Genomic DNA, 13,677 nt, shown 5'->3' with positions numbered 1-13,677 from the left:
AGCTTTAGGAAGGTTTCAAAAGTGGTGGATGTCATTATTCCTAATGTTTCCCATGGTGTGGTCCACTTAAGGATTGGATATACTTCAATTTTGGGTCCTTACTTCAAAATGAGCTGAAAAAACGGTTGGACAGCGTGGATAAAACACAGACATCACGGTGGCCTCCACAGAGCCAGGTCACCAGCGACATCGGTGGTGTTGGGTCCCCACCCAATCTGATTCCGTTGGTTTGCGGCTGTATGTAAAAAACAGTTGTCTGACAGTTGGATCTTGGATAAATGGGACACATCCATAAACTCAGATTGATCAGATGAAACTAACCTCTTATTAATGGACATTCTCCAGATCGCCGAATAAGTTTCATTTTAGCCATCCAATAGTTGTCCACCAATCATCCACTTAGGATCATGGGTGTCACTGTAAATTTTGGTATATCACCAAGTTATAATAGCCCTTTTAAGTGGACGGTCTGGTTGGAAGTATATATATTCCACGTGTACACTATCTGCGTGCATGATCACAGAGCATCACGGTCTGGCAGAGTATCAAGTTTTTTCACGTGTAAACTAAACAATAGTAAACATGCTTGCTTTCTTCTTAAAAATAAATAAATAAAGCGTTGATACTCCGGCAGGATGTGATGGATGATACTCAGGCACTTAGGAATTACTCGGAAATTGAGTAAGTTGCATACAAGTAATTTATATTAATCTGTCCAAGTTGTGGGCCCCGATTTAGATGTACCGTGAACCAAAATGAAGATCATTTGATTATCTGAACTATCGGATTGTTGGACATTTATTTATTGGACGTTTGAAAATAAAATATTCAATGGGCCCATTTCCACAAACAAGTGTTTACGAATCCGCGATGAGGATTGTTCAATGAATCTGATTTTCCTATTGATAGTCGCCTTAGCTTATGTAATTTATGCCAAGTTTATAATTTCGGAGTGCCTGTGTATGAAGCTACATGCTCTGCCGTTTATCAAATAACTACCTTTTGCTCTTTCCGACATTCCCGCGTTTAGAAGACGATCTATCAGTCGCAACTGACCGTCATGTGGGTCCTATCATGGATGGAAAATGATTCAAGATATACGTAAATCAGATGATCCTGTCCATCACAATAGTGGCCTACAATCCAACGCTACCGAAGAAAAATGGTTGATGCCCAGTGGTGGCTACCATCTTCTTATAAATATGTTCTTTTTATTTTAGAAATGGAAGCTGATTAGATCTACTGAGATGGGTGGGACCCCTAACTGTGGGGCCCACTGTGATGTATGTTACTACATCGACTCCGTCCATCTGTATTGAAAGCTCATTTTAGGGCATGATCCAAAAAATGAATCGGTTTCAAATTCCCAATGGGCTATAGTACAGGAAACAGTGGTGATTGACCATTAGAAATTTCTTGTGGGCCACAAAAGCTTTGGATCAAGATGTATTTGTGTGGTCTGTTCATCTATGTGTTTGTGACCTTATCAACTGGTTGGATGGCCAATAAACATTCCTATGGAATCCATGAAGTTTTTAATGGTGGGGATTCAATTACGACTGTTTCCTATGGTGTGGTCCACCTAAGATTTGAGTCAGCTTCATTTCCAAAATCATTGACTAAAATGATCTTTCAAAATCGTTGGACAGTGCGGATTTAAGGCACATACATCACTGTGACCCCCCGCAGTCAGGGGTCCCACCCACCTCGGTGGATCCCATTTTTCTTCACCTTCCTGCGCTTTATGTTGACCGTTAAGCATTTTTCTTCATTACATTATTTAGAATTCCATTAATCTGATGGCCAGGATCATTCAGTTTATATGTATGTTTAATTAATTTACATCCATACCATGGCCGACCAGATAGACAGTCCCGATCGGTGCATCACCCTTGCGCGTATACTGTTGAGCTATGGCCATACGATGTTCCGTTTCTTCAGTGCTCTACCGTATTATCTCAACCGCATGTCTTAGTTTAGATGCATCACAAACCAAAATTTTAGTTTATTTGATTATGTCACTATTGGATGGTGGACATTTATTGGACGGTTAAGAATGAAAAATTAAAAAATGGTCTTATTTCAAGAAACAAGTATCCACGAATCAGAGGTTAGAATTATTAAACCCATATGTTATTTGTATCTTGAATTGAAGATTATGAGTTCCACAACTTAGACGGTTTTCTTTGAGTTAACACATCCAATGTGTCCAACTTTTTAGTGCCTGCGTATCAAGATTCATATGCTGCCAGAGTATGAAACACATTAATAGCCTACGGTGGATGCTGTTGGTTCCATTCATTGCAGTCACCGTCGCCTATTAATGCATGCGCACGTAACAAAATGAGAAAATGATCCGGTACTTCCTTCAGTAACATAAGCTTCCCGTACGGCACCTTTTTTCCGCCAATAGATTATACATGTAGAACATCCTAGCCATTAAAAAGTTCTGACTCATAGCAAAGAATAGATGGTGTGGAAATCAGACCTATCATATCACCAGATGGGGCAAACCTGTATGTCAGTTCAGATCGGTGGCTTTCCTTTGACTTCTACGGTGTGGCCCACCTGATGATAGTGTAGTCCCAACTTCCACGCCCGATTATTCATGTTGTGTCAAACGTTTTTCACGGATTGGATGTTCTCCATGAGGTCTAACTAACTTCATGGGCCATAATGCTAAAATAAAACCCATGGCATGATCCTGTCCATTGGAGAACTTTAGCCTTCTTTGTTATAGCAAGCAGTTCTCTAAGAAACGATGGAAGTGTCAGGATATTCCTGTCAAGGTTATTCTGACCTTAACCAATTCAATCCAAGGAGGACTAAATGGACGGTCTCAATTGACAATTGCTACGTTTTAGATTGTTACAGTCATCGGATCAGTGTGATTTTTTCTGGGTTTCCTACAAAATGTCTGAAAGCTATAATGGACGGTTTGGATTGCTCGATTGCGCTGTCAACGTATCAAAACTCAATCGATAGCACCATATCTCACAGAATCTCATATGAGTAGTTAGTTGTGACTGTTGATTAAGCTCACACCAAAAGCCAACCTACCCAAAGCTCTTTTGCATGCACTCTCAGTTCACGAATCTCACGCAAAAAGCCAACCTTCCCAAAGGCTCTTTTGCATGCTCTCTCTCCACACATTTTCACTGTGTATACTCCTTTCAGCTCACTTGGGTCACTGTCTATCTTTCTTTTTGTATATACACGTCTTCGGCTCGACAAGCCACGTTATGATGGAGATAGAGTCGAGCAAGCCGGCAGGGAATGGCATTGCCGTCGGAGGATTGAGTCCTTTGAGTGAGAGCCTTTGGAAGGAGAAGACAGACACTGAATTCATCGGAGACGTGTCGGCAAGGCTGAAATGGAAGGATTTGACGGTTACAGTATCTCTCGGCAGTGGAGAGACACAGAAGGTCTTGGAAGGTCTCACTGGGTATGCTGAGCCTGGAAGTCTGACGGCTCTCATGGGACCGTCGGGCTCAGGGAAATCTACGCTACTTGATGCATTGTCCAGTCGGCTCGCTACAAATGCATTCCTGTCTGGTACCATACTCCTTAATGGCAGGAAAGCAAAGCTCTCATTTGGAGCTGCAGTGAGTTCTTCGATCTAATCTGTTTTATGGAATGCACACAGCTTCTCTCTTCTATCTTACTCTGGTTAGGAATGGGAATCTCATTTCAGTTTTGATTCATGTACATTTTCCTGATTTTTGATGCCCGGTTTTTGTTGGTTTTTTTTTTTCCTCTACCTGTTTTTCATCTTGAATCAATTCCATTATAGCAATTCATCCAATATGTTGCGAAATATTTCCAGCCTATTCCCTGTTTTTCTCTGTTTCAGGTTTTGATGGTAGTGAGGAAGTTTCTTGTATTCTTTCTGTATTTTTGGATTCTAAACAACATGAATCTTGTTGGGCTTCTGTGAATTTGCAGCCTGGATTTCTATACAAAAGCATCTTTCTTTTACCGTTATTTTGCTATTCATAAGATGCAGCTTTCTCTTCCCTGTTTTGGGTTATGATAGTCAAGCAAGGATGCATATTATATTCTCTTTTCAGAGTTTTTGGGCTTCTAATCCGTAAGAATTTTGTTGGGTTTGTATGTTTCTATAGCCTGGATTTCTATATTGAAGCGCCTTTCTTTTACTGTCATTTCACGATATGGTATACATACAATGCAGCTTTCTCTTCTCTGTTTTGGGTTTCCAAGACAGGCGAGGATGCTACTTGTATTCTGATTTCTGAGTTTTTGGGCTTCTAATCCATAAGATTTTTGTTGGGTTCTCCGTTTCTGTATCCTGGATTTCCATAAAAAAGTGTTTTTCTTTTACGGTCATTTCACAGTATGGTACACATAAGATGCAGCTTTCTCTTCTCTGTTTTGGGTTCCGAAGGTAGTGAGGTAAAGAAATTCCTTGTATTCTCTTCTGTGTTTGTAGGCTTCTACTCCATATGAATCTTGTTGGATTTCAGTGTTCGTGTATCTGACTTTTTCTATGAAAGTGTCTTTCTTTTACAGTCATTTCATACGGTATATGTGCGATGCAGCTTTCTCTTCTCTGTTTTGTTCTGTTTTGAAGGGTCCGTCGCATTTCTGTTTTCCTTTCCCTCCTTTTACCTAAAAATTTCATTATTTTTACTACACTAGTCTTGCCTTGTTTACAGATAGGTTGATAACAAAAAGAATGTAATAACAAGATCATTTTGTGTCCAACATATTCGTATGATATCATAAATTTTTATTTGATTTAGAAGGAGATGCCACCGGGCAACTGACACATCTTTTGTGCAATCTTAGGCATATGTGACACAAGACGATAACTTGATAGGTACTTTGACGGTGAGGGAAACGATATCATACTCCGCTCGCCTCCGTCTGCCCGACAAGATGCCATGGTCAGAGAAGCAAGCTCTGGTAGAGAGCACCATTATTGAGATGGGCCTTCAGGATTGCGCCGATACAGTGATTGGCAACTGGCATTTGCGCGGGATCAGCGGAGGAGAGAAGAGGAGAGTCAGCATCGCTCTTGAGATCCTAATGAGACCCAGAATGCTCTTCCTCGATGAGCCCACGAGCGGTCTTGACAGGTAGAAACCAAACTGCGCAACCTTTTCATTTTATTTTATATATATATATATATATATATATATATATATATATATATATTGAAAGAAGACGCCATGAGCATTCGCCAACTGAATCAGACACCATTGCTATTTCTTCTTCCTCTTTTTGTCCTCCTATATATATTTTTGGGTCTTATCTGACTCTTAAAGATCCTTGCTTCGATTCATTTCTCTTCCGGTACTTTTGGTTGTACCAGATGTCATGATGTTTAATGATATGAAATTTATGAAATTTCTTTCATATCATGAAATATCATGATATTTGGTCAACCAAACGCACCCTTCCTGTTCAAATTCTATTGCATTTGTAGTAAATTACTTATGTGGAAACAGCGACTTCTCTATGAGGTTTATTTCTTCAATTTGAGATTAGTTTGATCTGTTTGAATTCAGTTGTCCTTCATCTGCTTTCATGGTTTGGATCCTTTTTCCTTCAAAGATATCTTTATCTGAATCCTCTCTCTTTCGTTTTGGACTCCTGCTGTTCATGGGCAGTGCTTCAGCATTCTTTGTGACCCAGACGCTGCGTGGTCTGTCTAGAGATGGACGGACTGTTATAGCATCGATTCACCAGCCCAGCAGTGAAGTCTTTGAGCTATTCGATCGCTTATACTTGCTTTCCGGAGGCAGAACAGTCTACTTTGGGAAAGCTTCAGAGGCATATGAGGTAAGAAATGGGTAGTGTTTTGTCTCCTTTGATTCCCAACGAGAGCTATGATCTTGATTTTTATATGTAGTTTTTTGCTCATGCCGGATTCCCTTGCCCGGCGATGAGAAACCCATCCGATCATTTCCTGAGGTGCATAAACTCAGATTTTGATAAGGTGAAAGCTACTCTGAAAGGTTCAATGAAATTGCGGGTACGAATAGTTTCTTTTCATATCTTCTTTATTTTGATAGCCATTATTTGATATTTTGACCTCCGGGCATACTACAAATCCATGAACTTGGATTTTTTCCTTCCATCTTCAGTTTATGATGAGTGAAGATCCTCTAGAGAAGACAACCACAGCTGAAGCGACCCGAATGCTGATCAGTTTCTACAGTTCTTCTCAATACTACTACACTGCCAAAGAGAGAGTCGAAGAGATCTCCAAAGTGGTAAGTTCCATTTACCACTTGCAATCTTTGTTATACTCAGATGGGTTTTTGTGAGCAGACAAGAAACAATGATTGGCCTTGTTGCAGAAAGGAACCGTGCTGGAATCAGGAGGCAGTCAGGCTAGTTTCTTAATGCAAACCTTCACTTTAACTAAACGCTCGTTTGTAAACATGTCGAGGGATTTCGGTTACTACTGGTTGAGGCTTTTGATTTACATCGTCGAGACCATCTGCATCGGTACCATCTACTTCAACGTTGGAACCAGTTACAACTCCATTCTGGTATTTTTCGAGTCTTTTAAGTATAGTTATAAGAGAGAGTCGAAGACCATCTGCCTCGTCCAGTTACAAACATGCCGAGATCGCCTCTTTTGAATGGGTGATGCCAAGAATTCTCTAAAATGTTGAAATGAAAAAACACATATGCCACCCAAATTCAGAACAAACTAAAGAAAACTGGATGAAGATGAGCTCAAAACAATTACAAACATGAATCATAAATAGATGTCTTGAAAACTTTACATACTAAACTATAAGGAGTAACATATATGATGACTAGATTTGAATTTTGAATTTTTGAAGCAGCCCAAATGACTAATCTACCCTGAGAAAATTTCCCAATTGTCAAAACTTCTGTTAAATTTTCCATGGTATGCACTTCATGAGAAAGCATAGAAGATAAACAGTTGGGAGTGCCTTTAATGGTGTTCTTCATAAATGAATGCAAACTCGCATACTGATCGATTTTTTCACAACATCGATCATATACAGGCAAGAGGTTCATGCGCTTCCTTCGTCTTCGGTTTCGTCACCTTCATGTCAATTGGAGGTTTCCCTTCATTTGTGGAAGATATGAAGGTTGGTGTGAGAATGCAATGCTCTTCCAATTATCCACTGTAAATCCCAATGCAAATCTAAATTGATCAGTCTAACCATATGATCAATTCGTGCAGGTTTTCCAAAGAGAGAGGCTCAACGGCCACTATGGTGTGATGGCGTTTGTCATCAGCAACACAATCTCTGCAATGCCATTTCTAATCATGATTACCATAATTTCTGGGACCATATGCTACTTCATGGTCCACCTTCATCCTGGATTCATGCATTATCTGTTCTTTGTATTGTGCCTCTACGCAAGTGTAACTGTAGTTGAAAGCTTGATGATGGCCATAGCTAGTATTATCCCCAACTTCCTCATGGGAATTATTATCGGTGCAGGGATCCAGGTGAATTGCATTCATTCCTTTTACTACATTTCATCCTCAGATCTTTACACTTTCTGCATAAAATGTACATGGAAAATGAAAATTTTCCAAAACTAGGATCGACTAAGTGATTGAATCAATGTAGTGACTAAGTGATTGAATCAATGTAGTAAGGACACCCCATTTTTAAAACAGGCGTGGGAGCATCAACTTACAGGGTTTTGTTAACCATCTGTACCTGGGTGAAGTGTTTTAACCTTCATCAGCACTCATCAGTGAAGATGCTCATTGATCCAGGCCATGCACTACGTCAGCCACCTGCATATTGATTGGATGATTTCAACCATGAAATAGTTGCCTACAATTACCACTAAGTGGACAGTCGAGAAAATACATGCTAAAATTGTAGTACCATCAAATTAATGGATGTTGTAGGCTATTTTTGGATGGTTGGGGGCTCTGACCATTCTGGGTTTCTGGCAGCGGCCTAACCAAGATGCGGACGTTCCGGTGGAGGACAAGTATCAATGAGCACATTTTGACAGTAAGCACCCCTGTAGGTTAGTGAGGGTTAATGCACTTCACCCATGCTATGAAAAGGTTAACAAAACCCAATTATTTAAAAATACCTCTTTATTACCATCTAACTTATGGACTGGACAAAGTGATTGATTTTTCAAGGTCATCATGTCTGACACTTCGTGTCCATGTCCAAATTCAAGAGATCAAATGCTATCTACAATTACCAAATTATCATTTGTTATGGGATTTTCAAATAGCAAGATAAATGTTGGACTATTGAGGAGTTCATGACTATTAAACCTAATAGTGAGAAATTGAATAATTCAATCATGGTTTCTATTGTCTCAATTGTAGATTTGTAGGTTCTTCCTCTTTTTTCTCTGTGAATTCATGAACACTACCACCAAATTCTAAACCCAATAACCCATTTTAGTTGGAATCATAGAAAACATTGCTAGCTTATGAAATTTCCACATCAATCTGGACTTCCAAAAGACTATGAAAACCAAAATCGATGCAATATGAAGGTTAATGCTTTGCAAGAAGGGCAACTTGGTCATTGACTTAGAACTCAGCTGAGTCAACTCAATTTAGTCAGGCTTCAACTACTTAATCCAAATCCTCATCTTCTTTTATAAAATTTCTGAGTTTTCGTGGAAAAACCGAGTGGAAATCCAAGCTTCAAACAATGAATCACAATGGAACAGTAGAGAGCAGCCAAAAAAGTCAATTCCATGGTAAATCCCCCCATTTTCCTTTTTGACAGGAAACTGAATTTGTAGGTGTAGAAACCTTTCAGATCATTTGATGAATCCTGAAATTTTATTTTTATTTTTTTTCGTCTTTCAATTTCTGGATACATAATGTTTCTTTTCTTAATGGTTAAGCTGAAGTTCTTAACTGCATCTGATGAGTTGATGACGGTTTCGTGTTCTAAACATGGACAGGGAATTTTTATGCTGGTTTCTGGGTATTTTAGGCTCCCAAAGGACATCCCAAAACCCGTCTGGCGCTATCCAATGTCTTATATCAGTTTCCACTTCTGGGCACTTCAGGTACTCAAGAACCACTCTTAATTCTTTAGAACATGGCAGTGGCACCATTTTTTTTCCCTTCATCATCATCATCTAAGCCTTGCAGATGATATAGTTTTGATTGAAAAGATGAAGGAGGGCATAAACACAAAGCTAGATTTATGGGGGGTGCTTTGGAATCCAAAGGAGTTAAAATTAGTCAGACTAAAACTGAGTATGTGGAGTGCAATTTTATTAACAATAGGAATGGGAACAGGGAATTTGTTAAGATTGCGAACAAAGAAGTTTCCCAAAATAATCACTTTTGATATCTTAGGTTGATAATTCATGAGGGTCGAGAGATTGAGAAGGATGTTTCCCATAAAATTCAATCATGGTGGAAGAAATAGAGATGTGCCTCTAGAGTTTTATGTGATCATCATGTACCACTCACACTGAAAGGAAAATTTTATAGGATGGCTATAAGACCAACCATGCTTTATGGAAAAAAATGTTGGGCAGTTAAGGAACAACATGTCCAAAGGATTAGTGTAGCTAAAATGAGAATGTTGAGATGGATGGGTGGCAAGACAAGGAAAGAATAAGAAATGAATGCATTCGAGAGAAGTTAGGAATAGCAAAAATAGGTAACGAGATGAAGGAAAGTAGAATTAGATGGTTTGTTCATGTGCAATAGAGACCAAGAACTGCACCAGTTTGGAGTTCATACAAAGTTGAAGTACTTGAAAGGGCAAGGGGAAGGCCCAAAAGGACGTGGGTGGAAGTATTAAGAAAAAACTAGATTACTTATGGTCTAATTGAAGTTATGGCCCTTGATAGAGTGAAATGGCCCTTGAAGATGATGGTCATCATCCAAGCCTTATCCCAACTAATTGGGGTCAGCTATATGAATCCTTTCCGCCATTCCACTTTATCAAGCACCATAACTTCAGTTGGGCCATAGGTCATCAAGTATTTTCTTAATACCTTCCACCCACATCATGATCATCATTTGGGCCTTATCCCAACCAATTGGGGTCGTCTACATGAATCATTTCCCCCATTCCACTCTATCAAAGGCCATAGCTTCAGTTAGACCATAGGTCTTAATACCTCCACCCACATCTTTTTGGGCCTTCCCCTTGCCCTTTTGGAGCATTCGACTCATAGAACTCACTCCTTGCCGCAGTTCTTGGTCTCCATTGCACAACCAAACCATCTAAGTCTACTTCCCTCATCTTGTTACCTATCAATGCCACTCCTGAATTCCCTCAAATGCATTCATTTCCAATTCATTCTTTCCTTGTCCTGCCACTCATCCATCTCAACATCTTCATTTCAGCTATAATCATCCTATGAATATGTTGTTCCTTAACCGGCTAACATTCTGTCCCACAATGGTCTTATAACCATCCTATAAAATTCCTTTCAGTTTGAGTGGAAGACGATAATCACATAAAACATACCCTCTTATATCCTCTACTTTCTTTTCCCACATGACCTTTTTTTCCCTTAATTTCTAAAAACAAATCAGGAACTCGGCAAAACTCACCTAGTCAACTTGACTCTATCAAGACTTGGATTGAGTTAAGTACGTTGGTATATGTAAAACCTGCGATAACTCAATCTCAGTGCTTGAAAAAACCTGAAAAAAAAATAGAACATATCAAAACACAATTTATAAAGTTCTCTAAGCTTCAAAAATCAGACTACAACATAAGATTTTTAAACTCGAAACTGAACTCAGCCCCTTCTTGGGTCAGTGTTTTTAGTATTCTTCTTTTTTTCAAAGCCGTATAATATTTGTTGTTTCTACTCCTCAGGGCCAATACCAAAACGATCTGAGTGGCCTTCTATTCGATAACCAATCACCGGATCTTCCCAAGATCCCGGGCGAATACATACTAGAAAACATATTCCAAATAGACGTGAACCGATCGAAATGGTGGGATCTAACTGTCCTCTTCAGCATGATCATCGCCTACCGCATACTATTCTTCATCATGATCAAGATCAGTGAGGATGTCACTCCATGGATAAGGGGATACATCGCGAGGAGAAGGATGCAACAAAAGAAAAGCACCAACAGTCCTGGAACCTCTTCAGCCCTGGGCCACCTCACCCAATCACCTTCCCTCAGGACCTATGCAGCCCACGCGGGCCACAAGCCCGAGTAAAATTAGGACCCAATTCAGATTTCAGTTTAACAGTTAGCTAAGAATGGTGTGAATGATCTTACTGTAAAATTCAGAAAAAACTAATGCATTGCATGCAAATGGTGAAAGTAGAAACGGTAGGCAGCAATTGAATTGCTGAAAATTGACACAGGTTATTGTGTAATGCATAAATAATAATTTCAAGAGAATTTTCAGGACGTTTTCCACATTCTACATTGTGGGTAAGGATCAGTTCTGGCTACCTATCAATGCTATGCTTTTTATTCACAATTCTTTCCTCGGTATACTGAGGACCATCAAGGCATTGGCCAGTGTTTTTTCAGAGGCAGGAGTGTGCATCTCATGAACATCATTTGGCAGCAGATGAATTGGTTTTGGGTGGGTGATGGCAGGTAGAGGAGAAAGGATTACTGGCAAAGTTGCAGTTGATGACTAGAGAGCAAGGTGGCTGGTTGGACCAATTTATGGAGAAGTGTAACGTACCATTTGGACTTACCCCAAATCACTGTTGGATAATCAGACAATACCATTTGCAAAAGTTTCATTTCTGCCCCAAATCAACATCCAGATAATCAGGCAGTTATCTAAATCAGAACTGGTCCAAATCACCCTCACAATCATTTCAAATCCAACCTGAAATGCATGGAATTGTGCTTAGGTTTACAGCTATCATCGAGAAATAAAATGGCAACACACCCACTTGGTCATTCGCTCTTATTGATTTTAAAATTAATACCATTCAATTCAATTGAGCATCCAAACAGGCACCTTAGCCTAGAAGATAAAGCAAGTTTCTTGGCAAAAATAAAAGAAAGCTTCTGAATTTCCTACCGTTTGATCATTACCCAAGAGATGACATTACTAGAGTAAGGCATTGCACTTCACTAGATGAACAGGAGAAACGATCATTCATGATTCTTGTTTCCTATTTCAAGCCTACTGCACAAGGCCATGGCTGTCAATGATCTTTGACTGGCCACAGACTTCAGTCTCCAGAGCTAAAAGGCCAACTGAACCATTTTTTATCATTTCATTTCAAGCAATAGATGAAAAGATGAGATCTGTTCTACCATTAGCCAGTTATCAAAATAGAAACAGCTATGGCAAATGTGCAGACTAGAGGTGTCTCATCTTGACCAACCCAAAGTATAGGAAGAAGAAATGAGATGGCTGCTCCAAACACTGTCCATGTAGCACATGCTCCCAAAATCCACTGTTCATCTGATTCGCTCAGGCCGTCTAGTCATCGGGTGAGCCACGGAAGTGCAAATGGTAAAAGAAATCGACCAAAGGTTTGCGTTCGATGTGTACGCTTGTAGCCCATCGAACAATCAACCTGGCATGATTTTCAAGCCACATCACATACAAAGCTGGACTCAACAGAATGAATGATCTAGATGCGGAAATCGAATAGGTTGGCCAAATTACCATTCGAAGAAGCAACTTCAGCCAAGAGTGGGGGCCACCACCGTCTCAGCAGTAAGTGTACCAAACTTGAAAAGGGAGCCAACATCAGAGGAAGTGAAACCCATCCCACTTGGAAAACACACCCATACTATAATGGAAATACTGAAAATTAATTTACCCAATCCATATCATTATGATTTCCAATCTCACAACCTTCATGATTTGCAGAATAGTTGCCACGAAATGGCCTAGATCACTCATCTACAACTGAATTAACTGCCGACCCAGTGACCCATAAGCCCAATACAAGCTCTACTAACCACCACAAGTTTCATGATGCATTCTCCATATGGCTGTATAAAAGATAAAATTAAATTATTCTAAAAAAGAAGGCAAAACAAAGGTCCCTATAATAGAAAAAATGATTTTCATTTCCTCAGGTTCAGGGACTTGTTGAAGAGATGTCCTTGAGATGGTTGGGTTGGCAATAACACCACCCAACTGAATACAGGTTTCATGGTTAGGTTGGCAATAACACCTCTGTATTGGAAAGGTGGAGTGGTCTTGATGGAAAGTCTCTCTCAAGACATGGGCTTTTTGGCTTTTAGCTTTTGGCAATTACACCACCCAGCTGAAAACAGGTATCATGTTGGTTCTGCTACCAGAACAACGGGTTTTCTGGCTAGGCAATTCTGGATTATGCTAATAAGCCCACAGGCACCTCCCTTCAACATCTGAGCTGTGCATCAGGCTCGGTCCTAAAATGCACATGGCCCAGAAATTAGGCCAAACAATCATCAGTAGGGCCACCCTTGTTCGTTCCCAAATTCTTAAAAACATTCTGAGGCATTTCACAGTTTTTTCTTCTTAAGCCACCCATCATTTTTGTACATGTGAGGCATACAAAGCTGATGAGTTGACCCACATAGCTCCTTGACTGGGTCATTTGCATGGTGGGGGCCCACCTCAATCAGTTCGCAAAATCGGTTCCTACACAGTGGGTCATGCAGTGGGGCCCACCTCAATTAGTTTGCTATATCAGTTCAGTACAGCCGTACAGCAACCATGAAAGCAACAGAAACCAATCAACAATTGAATTCAGACATGGCATAGG

The 13,677-nt window shown here is 39.9% G+C and overlaps 1 protein-coding gene across 2 annotated transcripts; it reads left to right on the top strand.

The window, feature by feature from the left end:
- The first annotated feature begins 3,224 nt into the window (after positions 1-3,224).
- On the top strand, positions 3,225-11,367 carry LOC131242854 (ABC transporter G family member 11-like). 2 transcript variants are annotated; one of them, XM_058241773.1, is made up of 10 exons: positions 3,225-3,605; positions 4,810-5,099; positions 5,634-5,805; positions 5,876-5,998; positions 6,111-6,239; positions 6,327-6,521; positions 7,011-7,097; positions 7,193-7,465; positions 8,914-9,021; positions 10,803-11,367. In XM_058241773.1, the coding sequence occupies exons 1-10, from the start codon at positions 3,243-3,245 to the stop codon at positions 11,154-11,156; spliced, it is 2,094 nt and encodes a 697-aa protein (XP_058097756.1). In that variant the 5' UTR covers positions 3,225-3,242; the 3' UTR covers positions 11,157-11,367. The 2 variants fall into 2 exon arrangements, with proteins under 2 accessions (XP_058097756.1, XP_058097754.1); XM_058241771.1 differs by having other exon boundaries at positions 3,554-3,669.
- The last annotated feature ends 2,310 nt before the right edge of the window (positions 11,368-13,677 follow it).

Source organism: Magnolia sinica, chromosome 4, assembly GCF_029962835.1.
Source record: "Magnolia sinica isolate HGM2019 chromosome 4, MsV1, whole genome shotgun sequence".
In the NCBI taxonomy this organism is placed as follows: domain Eukaryota; kingdom Viridiplantae; phylum Streptophyta; class Magnoliopsida; order Magnoliales; family Magnoliaceae; genus Magnolia; species Magnolia sinica.
The sequence above is the reverse complement of the archived record's forward strand: the minus strand, read 5'-3'. Positions and strand labels throughout refer to the sequence as shown.